Below are 23,201 nucleotides of genomic sequence, written 5' to 3' on the forward strand. Positions count from 1 at the left end.
GTTCACCCTCGTGTAATTTAGGGTGGACACGTCACTGTAGGTACTGCTGGCCAGAGACCATCTGCCTGTTGTTACTGCTTCTGTGGTATTTGTGTGAGGGGTGGAGTAAAGTTTTTGACAAAACGCTTCGACATTGGCGACCTGAGTAGTCGAGTTGGGAGAGGGAGGAGACTGCAGAGAGACTCCCGAGTTGACAGACGAGGATTTACCACACGGTAGACGACCGGATTATCAGAAAACAGATCAGCAGAGCAGCAAGTGCACCGACGCTACCGGTAAGAGATCATCCGTCAATTGGACCCGTTAACCGCTTTCTGTTCACAATAAACCCAGTTAGTAATAGCCTCGTTTTGTACAATATGTTCTCAGGAATTAACCAAACTGCTAGTTCACCATCTGACTTCCTACAATAAAGGTGTCGATACACTCCAAACAATCATACATTTGATGGGCTCGGCATGGCGGGATATGGTAGATGTATGAGCGCATCACCGATGATCAGGTGCTGAATCGCGACGGCCATGTCCTGACCATTTAGACCAGTTTGTAGGCTCTTCCTCCGGACAGTAAAGGGACGTCTTGATCTCACGGAATACACAATGCTAAATGCACATGCACACACAGGATTATCCTTGGTTGGATCCTTTTTTGCATGTCTCATGTCAACCAGTTTTAGTATATGTTAATTGATCTGAGATAATATCTGATAGATATCTTTGGCTTAGCCTAGCTCTACATCTTAGTTTATCTCTGCTTTAAACATTGCCTTGTCTAATGCAATAATGTTAATAGTCTAGCTTCGAATTCCAATTTCAGCATTGCAGCATACATTATTACATGCATTTTTTCATGTGTACCTTGTATGTCAGATCCTCTTTACAAGTCTAGGGACAAGCATGCAGCTTATGTACTTCACCAACTATAGTCTTAAATCTCTTTAACTGCGCTCTCTCTCTCTCTCTCTCTCTCTCTCTCTCTCTCTCTCTCTCTCTCTCTCTCTCTCTCTCTCTCTCTCTCTCTCTCTCTCTCTCTCTCTCTCTCTCTCCACCAGCTTCAGTCACATTCATCTCTTCAGGATGGCAGAAACAAAGGGGAAATTTGACTTTGCCATAGACCGCGGCGGCACGTTCACGGATGTCTTCGCCAGGCTTCCGGACGGTCGGGAGAGAGTGCTCAAGCTGCTGTCCCACGACCCCCAGAACTATGAGGACGCTCCTACCGAAGGGATCCGCAGAGTCCTGGAGGAGGTGAGCCTGGGGGTTCTCTGAGAGGGGAGGCAGGTGAGAGGACTGGAGATAGGTGGGACCCACAGGGAAGTTTGGCTGAAAAGGATAGTGTGTAGGCAGACATAGGGGCGTCGGTTTGTTTTCAAATGTGAAAATAACTCAGGATGCGACCATTAAATATAATTTTGTTGATAAAAACCAATTGAGTTCTCTCCTGTCCACAGGAAACCGGCCGGACCTTTCCTCGGGAGCAGCCTGTGGACACCTCTCTGATTGGTTGGATACGGATGGGTACCACGGTGGCAACCAATGCGCTGTTGGAGAGGCAAGGGGAGAGGACTGCTCTCCTGGTCACCAAGGGCTTCCGGGATCTGCTGCACATCGGCACCCAGGCCCGGCCAAAGCTCTTTGATTTGGTCAGTGCTGTGTGTGGAGGGGAGGGGGTTGGTTATGATGCTACAGGGGAGGAACCAAAGCACAATGGAGGCCCCTTGCTGTGAAGACCTTTTGTTTGGGCTGGTTGAGACAAGGTGGCCTCGTCGCCCCCACCCCTGTCTGCGTGACACTGATGCTGAGTACAGACACAACAGGCCGGGTATTGATACAGCTAACTTAGGACTCCTAAAAAGGCTTCGCTGTTTCAAAGCCCCAGGGCAGACAGTGGGCAAGTGGTCTGATGTCATGCAAAGGTTTAGTGTGCCCACTGCCCACTTATCCCTGCAAGTGTTTTGGTTGCCTCTGAGGTGAATGGATAGATGTTCACCCAGCCACATGTGTTGCATGAAAAAAACAACAACATTTAAATGTTTGAGATAACTACTCTCAAATTATGTTACCTCAAATGCTGGGCCTAGTTTTCCTCTGTGTTTCACTTAACATATCAAATATGATTTCATAAACCCCCCAAAAACTGCCATAGGGGTTAGGTGGTTTCTGTAAAATAGTTCTTAAATGCTAAGTAAGCCGATTTAGTGCAAATATAAATTTTTACTAACCTTAATAATAAAAGAATATGTACAGCATATACAGTATATGTATATATTAATATATGTATGTAACAGCATCCATAGTTTCACATTTATCTGTGTTACTTCAAACAGCATGGGCCTGTCCACCCTCATGCGTCTGTGTTTGGGTTGTAACTAGAGTCTGAGGAACATCTGGACTGGGTTTTAGCCCATCGGTAGGCCTGTCTTGGTTAACACAGCTGCACTTTCCTTATATCATGTTTGGCTTAAATTCAAACACACACACACACTGACATACAGCTTTACATTCCTTTACTGTGGACAGGTGTGCCTGTCATGCATTGCTACAGGAGTTAACAAGTACTGTATCCATATAGCACAGTGTGTTCCGTTATAAGACGCATATCCAGAACAAATTGTCTCTTTGTCTCACACATGTACGCACGCACACGCACATACTAGTGCGCATACTGACACATGTTTGCAGCCAAGGTCTTGTAACCATTTGCAAGACACTACTATCTAAACAGATTGGCCCAAATAGGATGTTGTGTTCAGATATGTCCACCTGTAAAGTGTCAATTGCAACTTGGGGTCAGAGCTCTGATAAGATGCCAGCTCTTCTGGTCCACTGTTGAGAATGTCACCGCTGATAGAGATGTGCGGTATCCACAAGAGCTTATCCATATCACTGTTGTGACACTCTAGATTTTTGCACAACAGTCTTCTCGTGTCCCTGCTAAGATGCCGTGGCCTTTCATGAATATGCTGACTTTAGGCAAACAGGGAACACGAGAAATAAAAGTTGGTATTCTTGTGCACAGTAAATGCAAACTAGAATAACTTGATATAAGTAAATTATTGCTGTACACACACAGAGCCATAAAGTGTAGATATTTTTTTTCATAACATAATATATGCTATAATATAATGGGTGTCAGAAGTTTATGCATCATGCAACCTATCCTAACCCTATGTGTGTGGGTGTGTGTGCAAACAGGAAGTGTCTGTGCCTGAGGTGCTGTATGAAGAAGTGATAGAGGTGGACGAGAGAGTCATCCTTAAGCAAGAGGGTTGTCATCTACCAAGAAAAGAACCCAAGCGCATTGTCACAGGTAACACATGATAAACATGACCATGAAGTGGTCAGAGGCCCTAGTCAATAACGTATTATTTACCTAACTATGGATAAATATGAAAGTATACAAATAAATTCCACAAATGCCGTTACACACAGTGACTATAAATTACATCTTCTGCCATCTGTGGCTAGGCAAGGATTCTGACAGGACAAAGATTGTCCACCACTGACTTATTTTTCCAAATCCATCAAAGAAGTTTTGCAAGCGAAGTTTATGGGTTTTAGGAGTAACAGATCAGGTTAATCATTTGCCTCATTCAAATACACACAAACCCTGCATACGTCTTGACACACCTAAGCGTTGACCTCCCCCTGTTTGCGTGTGTGTGTGTGTGTGTGTGTGTGTGTGTGTGTCAGGCAGCACCGGGGACTCCCTGGAGGTGCTGCGGGAGCTGGACCTGCAGCGTGTGGAGAGGGACCTGAGAGGCGTCCTGTCACGTGGCATCACCAGCCTGGCAGTGCTGCTCCTGCACTCCTACACGTTAGTACAGTCCAGCACTACCACACTGTAGCCCAGCACTAACACACTGTAGCCCAGCACTAACACACTGTAGCCCAGCACTAACACACTGTAGCCCAGCACTAACACACTGTAGCCCAGCACTAACAAACTGTAGCCCAGCACTAACACATTGTAGCCCAGCACTAACACACTGTAGCCCAGCACTAACACACTGTAGCCCAGCACTAACACACTGTAGCCCAACACTAACACACTGTAGCCCAGCACTAACACACTGTAGCCCAGCACTAACACACTGTAGCCCAGCACTAACACATTGTAGCCCAGCACTAACACACTGTAGCCCAACACTAACACACTGTAGCCCCGCACTAACAAACTGTAGCCCAGCACTAACACATTGTAGCCCAGCACTAACACACTGTAGCCCAGCACTAACAAACTGTAGCCCAACACTACCACACACTAACACATTGTAGCCCAGAACTACCACATGATAACACATGCAATCTGACACCAGAGACCCATTCAGACACATGCATAAATTCACTCAGGCAGAGAAGCACACACACACACACACACAGGGGCCAGGGTTCTTATTGTGCTTGTGTGTGTGTCTGTCTGTCTGCCTGGGTCCCTGTGGTGTCAGATATCTTGCTTTGTGTGTGCGTATTTTACTGTGTGTGTGTGTGTTTTAGTGTGTGTGTTGTTGGATCAGTGTGAGCTGTACTGTATGTGGCCTAATGTTCATGAGCAACTAGGATACAGCCTGCTGTTTTCTCTCCTGCTGTCTTTACTTGAATTTCATTGCCATTCGTTTCTGCAAGTCATGTCTGATCTTTAACCTATTATCTGTTGACCTGGCTTTAGTTTGTTTCTCTCAATGTGAAGCTTTTATCAAAGTAGTCTGATAGCCAGAACACACATGGCTTTCCAAGGCAGGGAATGCACAGAAAAGCCCTCTAAATAACCCAGACACAATACTCTCCCAACTAGTACGGCTCAGTTTACTGTTACCTTCCTTCTTTCGTACCTTCCTTCCTTCCTTTCCTTGGATACATCCCTAATCTCATGTGTCTGGATTGGTGGCAGCTGCAGCAACTTTCGCCCATGCAGCCATTAGATAAATCACTTCCCAGAGGAAAAGGAAGAGAAGTCTTTTGTAATTTAAAAAAATGTTTCACATAAAACCAAGGCCATGGATGACACATCCTGTACGTACACACCCAGGTGGTCAGCCCACGAGAAGGCGGTGGGCTCGCTGGCACGCAAGCTGGGCTTCTCCCAGGTGTCCCTGTCCAGCGAGGTCATGCCCATGGTGAGGGCAGTGCCACGCGGGTACACCGTCTGCGCCGACGCCTACCTCACACCCAAGATCCACCAGTACCTGAAAGGCTTCACCTCGGGCTTCAGGGGCGCACTGAAGGTCAGCGGGAAGCATTTTCTGTCTCTCTTGTCTTTCTGTCAGTCATTGTGTGTATTGCAAAACGACAAGGGATGGCAGAGAAGGACAAAATATTTGTGTCTTTTGGATTCATTTCAATGTCATTTATATTGAATTAAAATATGCCAAACTCATAGTGTGTATCCATAGAGACACACACACACACACAGCCATAACAAACATCCACCCCCTCAACCCCACCCAGGACGTGAACGTGCTCTTCATGCAGTCGGACGGAGGTCTGACTCCCATGGAGCAGTTCTGCGGCTCGCGGGCGGTGCTTTCGGGGCCGGCGGGGGGCGTGGTTGGCTACGCCATCACCTCCTACAGCCATACGGAGGAGAAGCCTGTGATTGGCTTCGACATGGGGGGTGAGGAAAAGGACAGGAAAGGGACAGATGGGGGGGGGAGCAGGGCGCTGGGGGGGGGGACTGAGAGGGGGATGTCACAATAGAAGAGGAAGGAAGAGAATAGGAAGACAATTAGGATGCGAGGGTGGGGGGAGGAGGGGGTGCGAGGGTTGTAGAGGAAGTAGGCTGTATTGGCTGGAGGTCAGACTGGAGGTGTGAAGGTGAAGTTGGGGGAGAGAGGTGCGAGCTCATGTGAAGAGACCAGGCCAGGGCATAGATACCAGCCAGGTAAGAGTGAGAGCTGAGAAGAACAATGAGAATTTGGGTAAACTGACACATTTTGTATCTACAAAAATAACACCAGAATCAACCCACATACATAAACCATCAACAAGTCTGGACCTTGATTCAATATTCAAACGATCATTACGGGGGGAAAGAAATAACGTTGCTGTGTTCCCCCCCCCCCCCCCCCCCCCCCCCCCCTTTGAAGGAACGTCCACGGACGTGAGCCGCTACGCCGGACAGTACGAGCACGTGTTCGAGGCCACCACGGCCGGCGTCACCCTGCAGGCCCCTCAGCTGGACATCAACACGGTGGCGGCCGGAGGAGGCTCCCGCCTCTTCTTCAGGTCAGGACCTGGGGACGATGACGGGGCGATGACATGCACTGTCACAGGGAGAGGAGGGACTAGGGCATGTCTTATATACATTATATAACTAAAGAGTTTTTATGTTTTATTTTTGAAGCTGGCTTTAGTTCTCTTCAAATCTACTGCTGTATGGTTGCCTTTTGCTGTATATTTATGGATCTATTACTCAAATGGGGTTTTACATTGTAGTTTCTGCACCTATGTATTCCTTGTTCAATCATTAATCATCAGCACTGGCTTACCTAGTGCAGTTTAAGAAACGTTCAAAAACAATAAATAACTGACATAGTTGAACGCCCCCTCCTCTCCCTCCAGGTCGGGTATGTTTGTGGTGGGGCCGGAGTCTGCTGGTGCCCATCCAGGTCCAGCCTGCTACAGGAAGGGTAAGACAGCCGGCTCTCTCCTTTCTCTCTCCTTTCTCCCTCCTTCCCCACCCTCACCTCCTCCCTCTCTCTTAGTCAGGATAGAAGCCCTCCCTCCTCCTCTCTTTCCTCCTGCCCCCCTCTCCCTCCCTCCCTCCCTCCATTCATACAGGCCTGTTAGATAACACATTCCCCACTGTTTCCCACAGGCCTGTCCTGCCCTTTGCTGAAACCTTAACCTTTTATCCTCTCTGCACACGTTTTTGGCCCATCATTTTTATACCGGGACTCCCTCTTTACTCTCCCCCCCCTGCCCCCTGCCCCCCCCCACATGTCTTTAATCCATTCCACTCAATCAAATTGACATCTCCTATACCCCAAGCCCTGAGCTGTTCTCTTCCCCTTTTACTCTCCTTGTGTGAGTTATGTGGCATAACTCCAAGTCTCAGTTGTGATTTTAGTTCAGCTCTGCACACACACACACACACACAGGGTTCCAGTTGAGTAGCTTAAACTGTAGCTTGAACACTTACCTACTAGACTCTGTAGCTACTCCTGTTGTGATTCTACCTATGATGGAAATCAACTGTGAACCACACTATGACACCATTGCACAGTACAACAGATTGAACCTTATTGAAAACTGAGAGGCCTTTTCAAATCTTCATTAAGACAAAAATAAATCAATAGACCTATAGGTGTTTAGGTTTTAATTTAATGAATGTAGAAGTGTAATGTTATTGTGCGTGGGTTTCCTCAGGTGGCCCGCTGACGGTCACAGATGCTAACCTGGCTCTGGGCCGCCTGCTGCCCTCCTACTTCCCCCGGATCTTTGGCCCTGGAGAAGACGAGCCGCTCTCCACCGAAGACACCATGAGGCACTTCCGCCAGCTCACCCGCGAGATCAATCACTTCCTGTCCACCAGCCAATCGCAGGCCAGCGCCAATGGGGCCGCCAATTCCAACTACGGCAAAACCCAGGGCAGCAAATCTGAGATGAGCATGGAGGAAGTTGCCATGGGTTTTGTCCGTGTGGCAAACGAGGCCATGTGTCGTCCAATCAGGGCCCTGACCCAGGTAATGAGATTCTAGGCTTCCTTCTAGGATTCCTTGTAGCAAAAATGAATAATAGACTCACCATACTACACCATTCCTTTGAGTAGTTTAAGCATCTAATTGTTATTATAAACCTCCATCTCTTCCCCCATTCTATCTCTTTTCCATTCTCTCTCTCTCTCTCTCTCTCTCTCTCTCTCTGTCTCTGTCTCTGTCTCTCTCTCTGTCTGCAGGCCAAGGGGCACGATACGTCCCAACATGTGTTGGCTTGTTTCGGCGGAGCGGGCGGCCAGCATGCCTGCGCCATCGCGCGGGCCTTAGGGATGAAGAGCGTCTTCATACACAAGTGAGCTCTGTAACCCACGTGGGCATGCGTGAGAGGACACGTGTGTTTGCCCTGCATACTGTACACGTGTGGGCCGGGGCTGAACGACAGGTGTTCCTCCAGAAAGACGTTGACATGCGTGTCGGGCACAGTTGGCACCACAGAGGCTCCAGTGATATGTGACTCTCAGGGCGCTTGGCAGTGGGCTGTTCTGTTCTTGTTTAGTGACTTATGGCATCCGAGGCAGAGCAGGTGTCCAGAATCTTCCGTTGCCTTACCGGCGGTTGGTAATTTATGATGGGTTTGATCTGTGTATGTCTGGTTGAACTACTTTCTTTGTTTCATGTGTCTGTTCAGTACATGACTGTAAAGGAAGTCTGTGAAAGAGAGCTGGGGAGACCATTTTATTAAAGCTTAACATTCTGGGGTTATTTTGTTATGGTGGTCTGGATTCAAACTGATCTAATTTCCCCTCAGTGAGTGCACTGCTTCTGCAGTCAACAATGTTACACTGTGACATTGTCAAAGACAAATGAAAGGACCATAGAGAAGGACAGTCAGACAGACTGTCAGGACAGTTATGACTGTACTGTACTGTTGAGGCTGTGTTACTGTGTTCTATTCTCCATATAACCACCAGAATGTGTGTGTGGCCTTCCCTGTGTTTGCCTGTGTGTTTGCCTGTGTGTGTACACGCAGGTACAGCGGTGTGTTGTCGGCCTACGGCTTGGCCCTGGCTGACATGGTGGAGGAGGTGCAGGAGCCGTGCTCCCTCCAGTACGAGCCGCGCTCCTTCTCCGACCTGGACCGCAGGGTGGAGAAGCTCTCCCAACGCTGCCAGCACACCCTGCAGGACCGGGGCTTCAGCGGGTCAGACACACACACACTCTGCAGTACACTCTTATACACACACACACTCTGTAGTATACTCTTATACACACACACACACACTCTGCAGTACACTCTTATACACACACTCACTCTGTAGTATACTCTTATACACACACTCACTCTGTAGTATACTCTTATACACACACTCACTCTGCAGTACACTCTTATACACACACTCACTCTGTAGTATACTCTTATACACACACTCACTCTGCAGTACACTCTTATACACACACTCACTCTGTAGTATACTCTTATACACACACACACTCTGCAGTACACTCTTATACACACACTCACTCTGTAGTATACTCTTATACACACACACACACTCTGCAGTACACTCTTATACGCACACACACTCTGCAGTACACTCTTATACACACACTGCAGTACACTCTTATTCACACACTCACTCTGCAGTACACGCTTACACATATACATACATGTCTGTCTCACACTCTCATCTCTCATCTTTACGTCTCTCTCAGATCGCAGATCAGCACCGAGGTGTTCCTCCACCTGCGCTACGAAGGAACTGACTGCGCTCTCATGGTGACGGCCACCGGTTACCCTAGCAACTCCAAGTCCTGTCGCTCTGGTGACTTCCGCAGTGCTTTCACTAAACGGTGAGCATAGGCAGGACCAGGTAGCGGTTGATCGGTCTGTACATTATGACAGAGCTGACTGTCTGTGGTGCTCCGAAGTCTGAAGTCTTTTGAACTCTATTAACACATTTCTCTGCATCTAAATAAGGTCGAATGACTGCAACAGGTTGTAAAAGAACTCTTGTGCCTCTCTCTCTCTCTCTCTCTGCCTCCCTCCTCTTTAGCTACTTGAAGGAGTTTGGCTTCACTATCCCAGAGCGGCCCATAATGGTGGATGACATCAGAGTGAGGGGTTCTGGGAAGTCAGGCATCAGATCCATGACCACGGCCAAGTCTGCACACGGCAACGCCAAGCCCACCACGGTACGACACGACACACAGATGGAACCCACTTCACCACCTTTTCCAGTTTACTTCCCTATTTTTGAGGACTGAGAGAACATTTGTAGTTTTGAATGTTTCACTGAGAATACAGACGAATAAATTGGTTTGTGAGTTGATAAATGGCCTACCATAACTTGGGTCAGTCACACACTCAAGGGTGCAAAGCACAGTAAATATAGAATATACATCCCAGATATTGTGTCGGTTTTCTGACATATTAACGTCATGTCTGGTGCAGCGGCCACAGGGTAAAAACTGTCCCTCAAGTGTGTTTTTTACTCCGTTGCCAAGGTGACCAAGTGTTACTTTGAGGACGGTTACCTGGACACCAGCGTCTACCTGTGGGAGGAGTTGCAGTGCGACTACAGCATCCAGGGACCAGCCATCATCATCGACAAGAACAGGTGGGTGTCTCCATGGTAACCTCTATCATTAGTAAAATGCTACACTTGAATTCATTGGGAAATATTTACATTGCAAACATTGACCTATGACTTGTGTGTATTTGAGTGGCTGAATTATTCACACTACTCAAAACAAATTAACACAAAACAAAGTATTGCTATCAAGCAATTTCATTACATTGTATACATTTTGTCACCACCAATCATCTCTTCTGTTACTTATCTAGTAAGTATAAGGGGTTTCCTTATACATAAGTTGACTAAACAAAAATCCAGCAACACAAATGTTTTTATTGACTTTCAAACTTGATCTTGAGGTTATATTGAAGTAGTCTGTTGGTTTTGCCTCCCCTTGCAGCACCATCCTGGTGGAGCCCAGCTGCGTGGCTCAGCTGACGGCAGGGGGGGACGTGCGCATCGCGGTGGGCTCCGACCCCCACTGCGCCCTGGGCACAGAGCTCAACACCGTGCAGCTCTCCATCTTCTCCCACCGCTTCATGAGCATCGCAGGTCAGCTGGGCGGAGAAGAAGAGGGGAAGACACAGAAGTTGAGAGTTGGATAGGAAGTAGGAAAGAAAAAGGGAAGGGAATGGGGTGGAGAGGAAGATGAGGATGAAGGGATGGGAAGAGTCTGGGAGGGAAAGTGCCTTGTTGTTGAAATGTGCTGTACAAATACACTTGCCTTGCCTAAGTTAGGTTAGTATTAAGCCCTAAGCTAGATGCAGCGATGTGAAAAGGAGGAGAGCAAAGCAATAGAAAGAGGTGGGGAGGGAAGGCAGGGAGGGGCAGAAAAAGCCACCGGGTTCATAAATGAAACCCGCGGACAGGACAGGGAGAGGGGAGAATGTCTTGGTAGGAGTTCCTAGCTTTACTGAGACGCTTTTTTCCTGCGCCTTCTCCCCCCCACAGAGCAGATGGGTCGAGTGCTTCAGCGCACCTCCATCTCCACCAACATCAAGGAGCGCCTCGATTTCTCCTGCGCCGTCTTCGGCCCAGACGGGGGCCTCGTATCGAACGCACCCCACATCCCTGTCCATTTAGGGGCCATGCAGGAGACCGTGCAGTACCAGGTGTGTGTGCGAGCACCGTGCGCGTGTTACTATGGAAAACGTCATTGTTCCTATCGCTCCCCTTCATCACGCTTTCTTTGAATCTTCCTTTCCTTCTCTCCGTCTGTCTTCCAGATCAAGGCTCTGGGGGGGAGTCTGCGGGAGGGGGACGTGATCCTCAGCAACCACCCGTGTGCCGGGGGGAGCCACCTGCCGGATCTGACCGTCATCACCCCCGTGAGTCAGCCCTCAGGCCGTGCGAACCCTCACCTCTTGCCCGTCCGCGCTGCGGACGATCAGGGCTTTGCCTCGTTTTCCCTGTTCGTGTCCTCCATATTTCTGTAATTTCTTTTCTTGATGTTCTTTTATTTTATTTTTTTACCTCTTTCACTTTCTTTCTTCGAAAGGTTTGATTTACTCTTGATTCCGTCCTCTTTCTCTCTATATATTTTTTATAACTTTCTGCCTGTCTCTTTGCTGTCTCATTTGTCTCACCTCTTTCTCCCCCCCCCCCTCCATCTCTCCACCCCTCCATCCCTCCATCACGCCAGGTGTTCAGGAGAGGTGTGAGTGGGCCGGTGTTCTTCGTGGCCAGCAGGGGGCACCATGCTGACATCGGGGGCATCACTCCAGGCTCCATGCCCCCACACTCCACCACCCTGCAGCAGGAGGGAGCCGTCTTCACCTCCTTCAAACTGGTCACCGGGGGAGTCTTCCAAGAGGAGGGTGAGTACACGATCATGGAGGAGGGAAGAGAGGAAGGGGAGGGGAAGTGGGTGCATTTGGCCGAGGGCCACTTTGCTGTGTCGTATCCTGTGGACAGGGATGGGGTTTCTATGTGTTGTCTTGATTTTGGGGGTTTACTTGCACTGTGAATAACATGGTTGGACCTGAGGGGGTGTAACCAAGCTTTGGAGACTGGTTTAAAATCCCCTGCAATTCACATATTCTGGAATTCAAAGGAGAAATGTCAATAGAAGCTCACTCATACAGAATGGCCTGTCTCTCTGTCTCTCTCTCCCTCCCTCTCTCCCTCCCCCCGACAGCTGTAACTGAGGCCCTCATGGCTCCGGCTCAGTACCCAGACTGCTCGGGGACACGCAATCTCCATGACAACTTGTCGGACCTGCGGGCTCAGGTGGCGGCCAATCAGAGGGGCAGTCAGCTGGTGGGGGAGTTGATTGACAGCTACGGACTGACCGTGGTGCAGGCTTACATGGGCTACATCCAGGTGAGGAGAGAGTCTCTACTCTGGTGTGTGTGTGTGGAGGGTGGGGTTGGGGGGGTTAGTCGCGAGGGGTATTGTAGCTTATGTAACTCAGTGAGAGGCTGTTGTGTTTTCTTAGACCATGTCACATTTCATCAAGAGTTGGACAGTGCACTTGAATTAAATGGTGTGCGTGTGTGTGGGGAATGTGCGGCTTTCAGAGCAACGCAGAACTGGCAGTCAGGGACATGCTGAAAGATTTTGCTCGTCGCCGGCTGCAGCAGACCGGCTCCCTAGATGTGGAAGCGGAGGATTTCATGGACGACGGAACACCAATCAGGCTGCGGGTCCAGATCAACAAGGATGAGGTAGGCGGAGACTGTGTACCCTAACATGGTTGACTGTCATAACCTCTTTTTTTTGTTTAAGCATAAGTACATTTAAACTACAATGAAATAAATGCAAAAGATTGAAAGTCTCTTTCTGTCTTTCTACCCATCCATCCTGGGTTTCAGGGTAGTGCTGTGTTTGACTTCACTGGGACTGGCACAGAGGTGTGGGGCAACTGTAATGCTCCCCGGGCCATCACCTTCTCAGCCCTCATCTACTGCCTGCGCTGCATGGTGGGCCAGGATATCCCCCTCAACCAGGTGAGACGGCAGACAAACTGGATACTAAATAGACCATGGTTCAGAAAAGATACATGGGAATTACTGACCTCTGGTTGTCATGGTTGGATATTACAATGTGACATTTTTGATACAGGGTTAATGTTTTTTTATATAATAAATATTAGTCCACAGCAATAAGGTATTTAATGGTGCAATATAATGCTATTCTCTGCAGTACAGTGCTCTGAAAGCTATCCCACACACAAAGACACTGGCGAAATGTTTAAACACGCTTTTCGTTTTTCAGGGTTGTCTCACGCCTATCAAGGTAATCATCCCCCCAGGCTCCATCCTGCAGCCTTCCCAGAATGCAGCTGTGGTGGGCGGGAACGTGCTGACGTCCCAGAGGGTGGTGGACGTCATCTTCCGTGCGTTTGAAGTCTGTGCGGCCTCACAGGTCAGAGAGAAAAGAAAGCCGGTTAATCCTCTGCTGTTTCCTTTTGACTTTGGAACGCGTGTTGATCCCTTGTGTTTTCTCTTTGTTCTTCCTCCCTCTATCAGGGCTGTATGAACAACGTGTCATTCGGCAGCGAGAAGAGCGGTTACTATGAGACCGTTGCCGGGGGAGCCGGAGCGGGTCCGGGGTGGAACGGGCGGAGTGGTGTCCACAGTCACATGACCAACACGCGCATCACTGACCCAGAGATTCTGGAGAAGAGGTGGGCCAACGAAATTCAACATCTGTTCTCTCATCGATATCTGTGCTTTTCACACTGAGAGAAAACATGTATTTCCTTGTGTGATCATTTACATCCCAATACCACATTCCAATACCCTTGCACATTTCTCCTCAGATTATGTATCCCCCTTTAATCAGATGTAAAACCTAACTAAAAAGCATATCTGCCTATCTGCCTATCTTGTTCTGACCTGCGTTCTCCTCTGGGTCAGGTACCCTGTGATTCTGGAGCAGTTCTCCCTCCGGCCATGTTCCGGGGGCGCAGGGGAGTACTGCGGTGGAGACGGGGTTGTCCGCAAACTCCTGTTCAGAGACAAGGTGGTTCTGTCTGTGCTAACGGAGAGGCGCTCCACACGACCCTACGGCCTTAAAGGTAACTTCTTTATGACCTTTGACCTTTTCTATAAAACCTTAGTACACCAGGCTGAGAGAAACTGTCTGTCATGTGCCATCACTCGATATAGCATGTCCTCACCGCCCCATCTCTCTCCTCTTCAGGAGGGGAGTGTGGGGCCTCAGGGCTGAACCAGCTCCACAGAGCCGATGGGAGAATTCTCAACATGGGGGCCAAGACCACCGTGACTCTGGAGCCAGGGGTGAGCAAGCGTGTCTTGTGTATAGTCTATGTACGTATGGCTTTGTTTGTGTGCGTTCACTTGGATGCATGTGGTTTGTATGAGCTACATGTAAGAATCTGTCCACTCACTACCCATGAGCCGTTGCTACACGAGGCACCAAACACCAAAATATTGGGGAGGCTTACATTGAAATACACAGCTCACCTGCCCTCCTCTCTCTCTCTCTCTCTCTCTCTCAGGACATGTTCTGCCTGTACACGCCCGGGGGAGGGGGCTACGGCAGTGAGGAGGCCGGCTATGGGAGGACCCAGGCCAAGCGCCAGCGCACGAACGAGCCCTTCCCAGAGAGAGGCAGCGTGTTTGAGTACCGCAGATCTCAGGAGAGTGTGTGAGAGAGGGATGGAGAGAGAGGGATGGAGAGAGAGAGAGAGAGAGCCAGGAGAGGAGAGGAACCGGGGGTCAGAGAAAACAGAAGACATTACTGTGAGTAGAGAAAGGGATGGGACAAAGATTGAGTGAAAGTGAATGGAGGCCGGGAAGATTGAAAATGATTCCTGCACCAGCTCCAGTTCAGTCGTACCAGTCAATTCTTTGTTCTAACAAATTCACACGTTCTAAAATCTTTTTGGTGTTTTACTAGTTCGTAAAATATTTTTTATTATTATAACAGAAGCTGCTCAAGTCCTCTTTTGTGAGGATCCCTAACTGCATTCAACGCTACAGCTTGGTGCAAACATTTAGAAACCCTTGTTATTTCATCTAGCACACATCTATCAGACCTTCAAGCAAAGTGACACTCTCCTCTCAACTAGACTCTCTCGTCTGCTCCTTCTCACAACTTTTCTAAACTGTTTATCCCAGTGAAAAAAAGGATCCAAGTACTCTGAGAAGTACATTTGGACAACATTGAATGTGAATACACATTTTAGTCTCATTAGAAATGGTGCTGAACCTGAAGATTTGAATAATTTTTCCAGTGAAATTAAACTCAGATCTTTACAATTCTAGTTAGATATTACTTATCCGCAAATCTGTAGTGTGTTATACCAGAGGAAAATAAAAATATTTCTAAAATAAAGCATTTTTATTGTTTTCATCCATAGGAGCGTTTGTGTTTGTTCACATTTGAAAAGCTCACTTTGAAAGTAGAACAAGGACCCATAAAGTCAGACACATAGAAGTTTTACTATCATTACTACATTCACAAACATGACAACATTACCTATCCATAGGTTTCTGAATATTTTACAGTGCCACCCAGTGGCCAAGGCACCACATAACATCCTATGACTGCACACAAATCTGCTGAGTCAACTAAAAAGCTCTCCACTCCAAAGTGAACGTACCCGTCCCCTCATCATTTGATTACATGAAAAAGCCAAGAAATGCTTGCAGGCAATCTCCGATTTTACACAATCCTTCGTAGGGAATTGTAGCTTTTTACAACATCAACAAAGATCCAAGCACCCCCCCCCCCCCCACCCCCACCTCCCCCAATATGAATTCCTAGGAGTCACAGGGGCATTCTGGGAGAGATAAGCCACAGCATGGGGGGCTGTAGTTTAGGAGGGGGAGGGTGATCGGGTAAGGGAGGGGAGGGGGCGGAGGGCAGGAATCTGTGGGCAGCTGATGGGGAGATAGTGAACATTGCTGCCGGCAGGAGGTAGACGACTGGCATACTCATAGATGTAAATGAGCTCCTGGGACTGGGGCCTCTGGTCTGCGCACAGGAAGTTTGGGTTGGGGATCAAAGGTAGAATTTCTGCATTTACGGACCACAAGTCCTGTGTCAAGTAATTCTGGTGTGCTCTTTGAGACAGTCTTCGGTTCAGCTCTCCTCCTGCATTAGCTGATGCAGTGGAGTTGGGTCTTTTCTATTTAGACGGTAGACATCTTTCTTTGTGACATTGTGGGACAGTGTAAAGAGGGTAATCCACTCTGAACTGTAGAAGGATACACCAGCCTTCTACAGTTTTAATTTAGTAATGCCATCTGAACAAACACACTAAAAACCTCACTGAAGGTGGAGGATACACTGGGTACACACACACACACAAAGACACGCACACTTTTAAAAGAAAATAAACAACTTCTGTCTCTTTGGAGAACCATTAATTTACTACAGCAGGGTGCCAATGCACAGTTCAAGCGCATCTGCAATATTCAACTGCTCCAAAAAAGGAGAGACTATTAAAAAAACTGGTACTGCAGAGACCACAGTTGCCTTTCTACACTTACTTTCCCACTTCATATGTGCGGTTTTACAAACTATTTCATGAATACTATACAAGCTTTTCAAAAGACATGCATAAAAACGAGACAGTAAAAAACGAATACCCCCCCCCCCCGAAAAAAAAATCCAACATTCAGTTGTCGAGGTAGGAAACACTTCAAATACAGAGAATTTTTCTATTTGACATTAAAATAGTGCAAACAACAGTAGTGCAAAGTCCCAGTGTTAGCACAAGTGGTTCCACAAGGTTTTGATTGTGGTAGATTTTGTCAAATGTTCATGGAAGTAATGGCTCCAAATAAATTTGAGGTAGAATGGTCAGGATTTCCATGTCAACAATGAACAGGGCGGTCAACTAAAAAAGCCACACCATGTTTTCTTTTTCCTTCTTCCTGTACCCTGTGATTGGCCAGTGGGCATCAGTAATTCTCAGATAGAGAGTTCAAGTAGTATCCTTACATTAGAGGGATGATAGTCAGTACTGGGGGTAGCGGCTTAGGGGCCCGCCCCCCTGCAGACTGTACTGATCCGGGGGCTGGTGGGGGCCCTGAGGACCCATCAAGTCAAACACACTCTTATTGGGCGGAACCGACTGCAACATGCTGTCCAGGTCCATAATGAGAGGCGGGGCCTGGAGGGAGACATGCCCACTGGGCAGGATGGGCCAGTAGGCGTGGCCTACAAAGTGGCCTTGTGCGACAGGTGCCCCTCCGTAGCCGTAGAGAGGCAGGCTCCCCAGCGGCATCAATGGCCCCGCGTGGAAACGCATGCTGGGAGGGGCCACGGCGTTGGGCGGGGCGTACTTGGCGTACGAGGTGGGGAGCTCCCACGGAGCGGCGGAGCCTCGCCGGGTGGCCTTGTGCGGGGGGGCGCGGCAGTCCTCGTAGCCGTCCGACCCCGTCTCTCCCTCGGGGGGGCGCTTCCCGCCCTGCGATGCCCCGCGCCAGTCCTCGTCGGAGGATGAGGACGCTGGGCTGGCGGAGCTGGCTGAGGCGCTGCGGGTGGATGAAAAGTAGCTGGGATGCAAGGGAGGGGACGGGCGAGGGTGTTCCATCCCCCAGGGGTCTCTCGGACGACTGGGCTCCCCGCTTGCACTGGCGGGCCTCAGGCTGTGGAGCAGTGAGTCGATGGCGAAGGAAGAGTCCAGCTTGGGTCGGTATGCGTCCTCCAGGGGGAGGGAAGGGTGCCTGGTGGGGAGGGGGGGCAGGGCGGTGACCACTGCTGGGTGGGGTTCCTCGTCAGGCCTGTAGGGGTGGCCCTGCAGGATGTAAGGGGCCAGGTCCTGGGCGAAGACGGTCTCGTCCTGGCGGGACACGGCCGTGTTCTGCCTCTTGAGCAGCTCCACGGGCACGCGGCTCACCTCCACGGCCCAGAAGTTGCCCTTGCCCTGGGGCTTCCCTGGGTCCTTCAGCACCTGGGGAGACAGAACAGGGACACTGGTCAGACCAAAACTCTACTCAGACCAGTCAAACTGGATAAACCAAATTTCGTAGAACTCACCCAAATAATTTCAGAATTGTAGGGTTAATTTAGCTTACTTGTTTATCAGAGCTAAGAGTTCTTTTTTTGAGCTGTCTTTATTTGTCAGAATAAAGATCCACACTGGTAGACACACATACCTTCACAAAGCAGTCATAGGAGGAGAGGTTGTGTCGAACTGAGTCCCGCCAGCCCTTGTAATTCCCTTTGAAAAATGGAAAAAGAGTGCCGATCTCCTTCAGGATCTGAGAGGAGGAAGATCATTCACGTTAGGATTCATGTCAACAATAAAATTACAACTAACAAACAAATGACAACCATATTTCTGCAACATATCATTTAATTACAAACTGTACCACAAAAATATGCAAGCAATGGTCCATGTCACTGTCATTCAAAGGGATTCACACACAATAAAAGGTCCACGTTTACAACTAAACTACAAAAATAATACTGTTTAACAGTTTACTGGAAATAGCAGGGCTGTGAACTGATATAAAGCAGCACACCTCTGCAGCCATCTTCAAGCTATCTATTTAAATCAAGCTCCAGCTGATAGTTATCAGTATCTGGCTTCACTGTATGCTATCCTTATCACAACAAACCAAGCAGCAATGGAAGTCACTGAAGTGCTCTGTTCAGTGTCAAATAGGATGCAATCTACCATATAGGATAGCTAATAAACCATAATAATGCCTGTAAATTTGGTTTAAAATATGTTTTTGTTAAAGTAACGTTTACTTTCTCTAGCACTAATTCAGTAGCCTAATTATCCAATCAATTGTGTTTTTGGTGTTTTGGGCTGATTTGCGAGTTGTTTTAATAAACTACACCACTTTTGCTTTAGGCCTACTGGCCGTTGTAGTTTTAAATGTACTTTTATGACGAGGTGAGTTAAAAAAAAAACAACAACATTTAATTCGCTTTGACACATAGACCCAAATAAAAAACCAAGTTACCTCAGATAGCGTCAATTTCTTTTCTGGGGAGTTTTGGATGACCATTGCAATCATTGCAAGATATGAGTACGGTGGTTTAGGGTAGCGTTGATAATTCTTTTTTCTGCCACCGGTTCCGTTCTTCACCCGGTCCCACGACTCTCTGGCTGAAGCTTCAGATTCCTTGAACTGTGCATCTTTGAGCTGAAGCTGTGTCGGTAAGTAGGGCCGCGCAGGCCGGCGGTGGTCATCAGGCGACATTACTTTATCCATAGGCGCCCTGACCTTTGTGAAGCGGACTTTGACAGGCTTCTCCTGTTGGAGAGGCTTCTCGTGCCGGAGAGACTGTTGGACTGGCTCCTGGCCTTGACTGTATTCCCAGTGCTGGGTTAGAGATCTCCTCGCTATGTTGCTTTGAGAAGACCACTGGTACACATTGTCGGTCGAGTCAAGTTGATGGTCGTGGTGATTAGCCAGGCTTGGAAAGCGCAGGTAGGAGAGGGCGTTTAGTGCCAACAGCCTCTGTCCCCCCCAGTGCTTTGTCATGTTGATCAGCCAGGGGGAAGATCGCGAAGCACGGTTGGACAGGAGGACGGTGAGGGGGAGGGAAGCAGCCGGTCCTTAACTTCTGGCAGACTGCTGGCTCCAGGCTGACTATTTGAAGAGCAAACAATTAACAGTTTCATGTAAATCCCGCAGCGTAATCGAAGAGAGAATTGAGCGCTATCTGCAGGCAGAATGACTGATCACCCAGGGGGGTTGGGAAGGGCCCGAGCGTGAGAAGGACAGTAAACCTGTAAATAACCCTGACAATATCAACAGACGACTTAAAACGCAGAACACTGACCGCCCAATAACTCCCCACTTAACGCACAGTGTATGCATATTATTTGGGAATCTGCACATATTTTTTCCAAAGTAATTTATACTCTACATGATGTAAGGATGAATTGAAAAATTCCTACTTTGAAAATATTTTGGAAGTCATGTGGTACCAACCCCCAACTACATTCTCTACCTTGAAGCTTGCTGACAGTAAGCACAACTTTTGTTGTTATTTTCTAAAATCTTCAAATCAGCTGCACTGTGCCCCAAAGCGACCAAGGAGGTATGAGATGTTATCCAGATCATTGAAAGTAAAATTGAGGGGGAGGGGGTATTCAAAGAAAAAAAATACAAAAGAATTTTGGGCAAGGCTTTCATCCAATCAACAACTTATTGCTTGCAATATACATATGTTTGCTAATAAACAAACAATACAAGATTATCACCGGCCAACTGGATACGTTAATTTCAGAAGACAAACTAGGCCCTACAGGTAGCCAACTGATAATATTAATAATCCAAGAACACAAACATTTTGACCTGCATTTTATGATAGGTACTTTGGATTTACAGTTTATGTCGACGAATACATTAGTTTTAGGGGGTATAAATGCGAAATAAATGTTGTAGCTATTGTCTGTCCCTAGTAATTTAGTTATCCTACATTTTCTTTAATTGCTGAAATTGACCAGGATTGGCAATGTAACGGTCGTCAGCAGTCTATGTGGTGCCATTATAATTAGGCCATTTATTCGTATTTAAAACAAGTAATCGGGAAGCACATTAAATAGTTCTCCGAAAATGCCACTCAGGGTGCACAACAGTTGGGGGCATATTGCACACAGGGGTGCCCGCGACAGTATAAGCACTCTTCCATTCAACGTGAGAGAATAGGTTTCGGGACTGCATGTTGCTTTTGTTCACGTTAATGTAGTGTTAATGCCCCAACCCTTGTGAAAACAAGTTGGATTAGAATAACTTTCATTGGCAAACCGAGGACGTCTCATTCCTGCGTTAGAGCTTGCTATTTAACATGTGAGGAAAGACTACCTCTCAAACTCGTTCCTTTCTAAGTTATTGGCTGATAAATAGTGGGGGCATTCGCACCTTACTCGAGCCACCATCATGTCTCGATGTGTGCAAAGACACATTTTGATCTATGACCAGAACCAATAGGATACATTATAAATTGTGAAGGCAACACAAAATGTCTAGGTAAATTCAACACGCAAATAATGACCTGCACTCAGTTACATTAAATTGGTTCTGAAACTATTTTTGAGATTGTGTGATGGTGGCTGTTGTTATGTATCTTACCGAGTAGCTGTTCTTAGTCAGATGTTTCATAGATTGGAGTGTGAAAACCATGAGGACCAGAAAATGTGACCCGAGCATTCACAACCTCACCTGTGCGATAATTGCCTGAACATTCTCAACTGTGATTGGCTAAATGACACCGATCGTTTGCACAGGCATTTGAATGAATTATATGAATTTCGTCAAGCCAAAACAAATGGAAATAGATGCACATGAATCTTATGACGATGTAAGAAAATGTGATTTATTAATTTGGCCAACTGAGAAGCAGTATACCTAGATTTTGTTAATTTGGGCATGAAGTCTATGGAATATTCCTGGATAAATTGACTGAAACTCTTACTTAGGTTGATTGTGTAACATTTACTATTCAATGGTTTTAAGAAAGGATTGTAGAAATAAACAAAAACTAATTTAAATACACTCTGCCACTTCTTCCAGATTGTGGACTAGGTAATTGGTTTTGGTGGGATAGGGATTTCATGTGTTTCTCTTAAATCCATCTAAGCATCCCTGAGCTACACCCTGATACCAAGTGAGACCAAGGAGAGTAAGTTTAGCCCTGCTGAGACAACTGAGACACTTTCTTTGTCCCTGGGAAAGCTTTGGAGTAAGGAACAAATTCCATGTCTGGGTCATCAAAGACATTATCCACCAGCCTGCACAATTCTCCTCCTAATTCCTAACAAAGACATTTTAGGATACCCAAATGAAAGGAATAACACCAAACAGCATGGGTGATCCGTATGGATAAGATGAGGGCACAATCCCATTATTGCAAGTGTTGAATACATTGATCTCAGCTTGCCCTTGTTTCTTTAAACCGTGCATATTTTGATAGGTTCTCTCGATCAGCATTAAATAAACAATGTATCAGTTATACAGCATGTGCCAAAAGAATGTTCTAGCCTCAGCCAGCCAGGATACATTCTGCTGCAGTGTGCTTCAATGAAAGTAAAATATAAAGACCATCCAATTTCCTGTGTCTTATTATCTGCAGAGTGTCACTGTGTTGTCGACTGATGGAGGTCACCAAGGAGGTCAGCAGATTACAGAGTCATCCCTGTCTCTGGGTATTAGCGGATGATTGTCCTGGGAGTTTTCCCAGGATTATCAACCCTGTCCATTTCCGATTCCAACTTTACCTCTGTCTAATGTTGTTTGATGAGCGATCATATAACTTCAAACCAGACTGAGCTGCTGACAAAATGCAGTACATCAGAATCTGAATTTGTTTTATTCGCCATTTAAGTTCACACAAACAAGGAATTTACTGTGGCAGGAAGATGCATACAATAAACATACAATCTTAAATAAAAGTAGTGTACAAAGTCCTGACTAATACAAAAGGGCTAAACAATATGTAAAATATGTAAAATAAAAAATAAGGGCAACATAGTGCAATAAGACAAGGTGGCTTGTGCACATAAAGTGTTAAGAGTCAGTGTAAGTCCTTGGCCTTGTTGAAGAGGCCAGCAGTTGATGGAAAGAAACTGTTGTTATGGCGTGATGTTTTGGTCCTGATGGACCGCAGCCTTCTGCCGAAGGGGAGTGGCTGAGTGTGTGGGATGGGAGGATTCGGCCACAATCTTCCTCACTTGCCTCAGGTGCCTCGAGTCCTCAGGTCTTCTAGTGCACACAAACTGTCTCTCTTACTTACTCACTCACTCACTCACTCACTCATTCACTCACTCACTCACTCTGTCTCTCTCTCTCTCTCTCTCTCTCTCTCTCTCTCTCACACACACACACACACACACACACACACACACACACACACACACACACACACACACACACACACACACACACACACACACACACACACACACACACACACACACATACCCACACACAGACAGAGAGAGAGAGAGCTTCTTAGGTCACAAATTCTCTCCAGTTGTTTTTCCTAGGCCTACACAATGTCGCCCTCTAGTGGACGACTCTTTT

General features: G+C 47.3%; 2 protein-coding genes across 2 annotated transcripts; one reads left to right on the plus strand and one right to left on the minus strand.

Annotated features, from left to right (window-relative positions):
* The first annotated feature begins 114 nt into the window (after positions 1–114).
* Positions 115–15,108, plus strand: oplah (5-oxoprolinase, ATP-hydrolysing). Its single transcript, XM_062479728.1, has 27 exons — positions 115–275; positions 1,052–1,247; positions 1,451–1,642; positions 3,195–3,309; positions 3,693–3,816; positions 5,029–5,224; positions 5,448–5,613; positions 6,086–6,224; positions 6,561–6,628; positions 7,368–7,684; positions 7,897–8,009; positions 8,688–8,858; positions 9,371–9,508; positions 9,712–9,850; positions 10,163–10,275; positions 10,634–10,785; positions 11,185–11,345; positions 11,460–11,561; positions 11,876–12,050; positions 12,371–12,555; positions 12,753–12,899; positions 13,047–13,181; positions 13,450–13,599; positions 13,704–13,861; positions 14,094–14,254; positions 14,380–14,477; positions 14,699–15,108. The coding sequence occupies exons 2-27, from the start codon at positions 1,077–1,079 to the stop codon at positions 14,849–14,851; spliced, it is 3,939 nt and encodes a 1,312-aa protein (XP_062335712.1). The 5' UTR covers positions 115–275; positions 1,052–1,076; the 3' UTR covers positions 14,852–15,108.
* Positions 15,109–15,623: 515 nt separating this feature from the next.
* foxh1 (forkhead box H1) lies at positions 15,624–21,381 on the minus strand. Its single transcript, XM_062479729.1, has 4 exons — positions 21,252–21,381; positions 19,131–19,765; positions 18,312–18,416; positions 15,624–18,106 (listed from the first exon to the last, which is right to left on the minus strand). The coding sequence occupies exons 2-4, from the start codon at positions 19,653–19,655 to the stop codon at positions 17,168–17,170; spliced, it is 1,569 nt and encodes a 522-aa protein (XP_062335713.1). The 5' UTR covers positions 19,656–19,765; positions 21,252–21,381; the 3' UTR covers positions 15,624–17,167.
* Between the last annotated feature and the right edge of the window lie 1,820 nt (positions 21,382–23,201).

Source organism: Osmerus eperlanus, chromosome 15 (assembly GCF_963692335.1).
Source record: "Osmerus eperlanus chromosome 15, fOsmEpe2.1, whole genome shotgun sequence".
Classification (NCBI taxonomy): Eukaryota; Metazoa; Chordata; class Actinopteri; order Osmeriformes; family Osmeridae; genus Osmerus; species Osmerus eperlanus.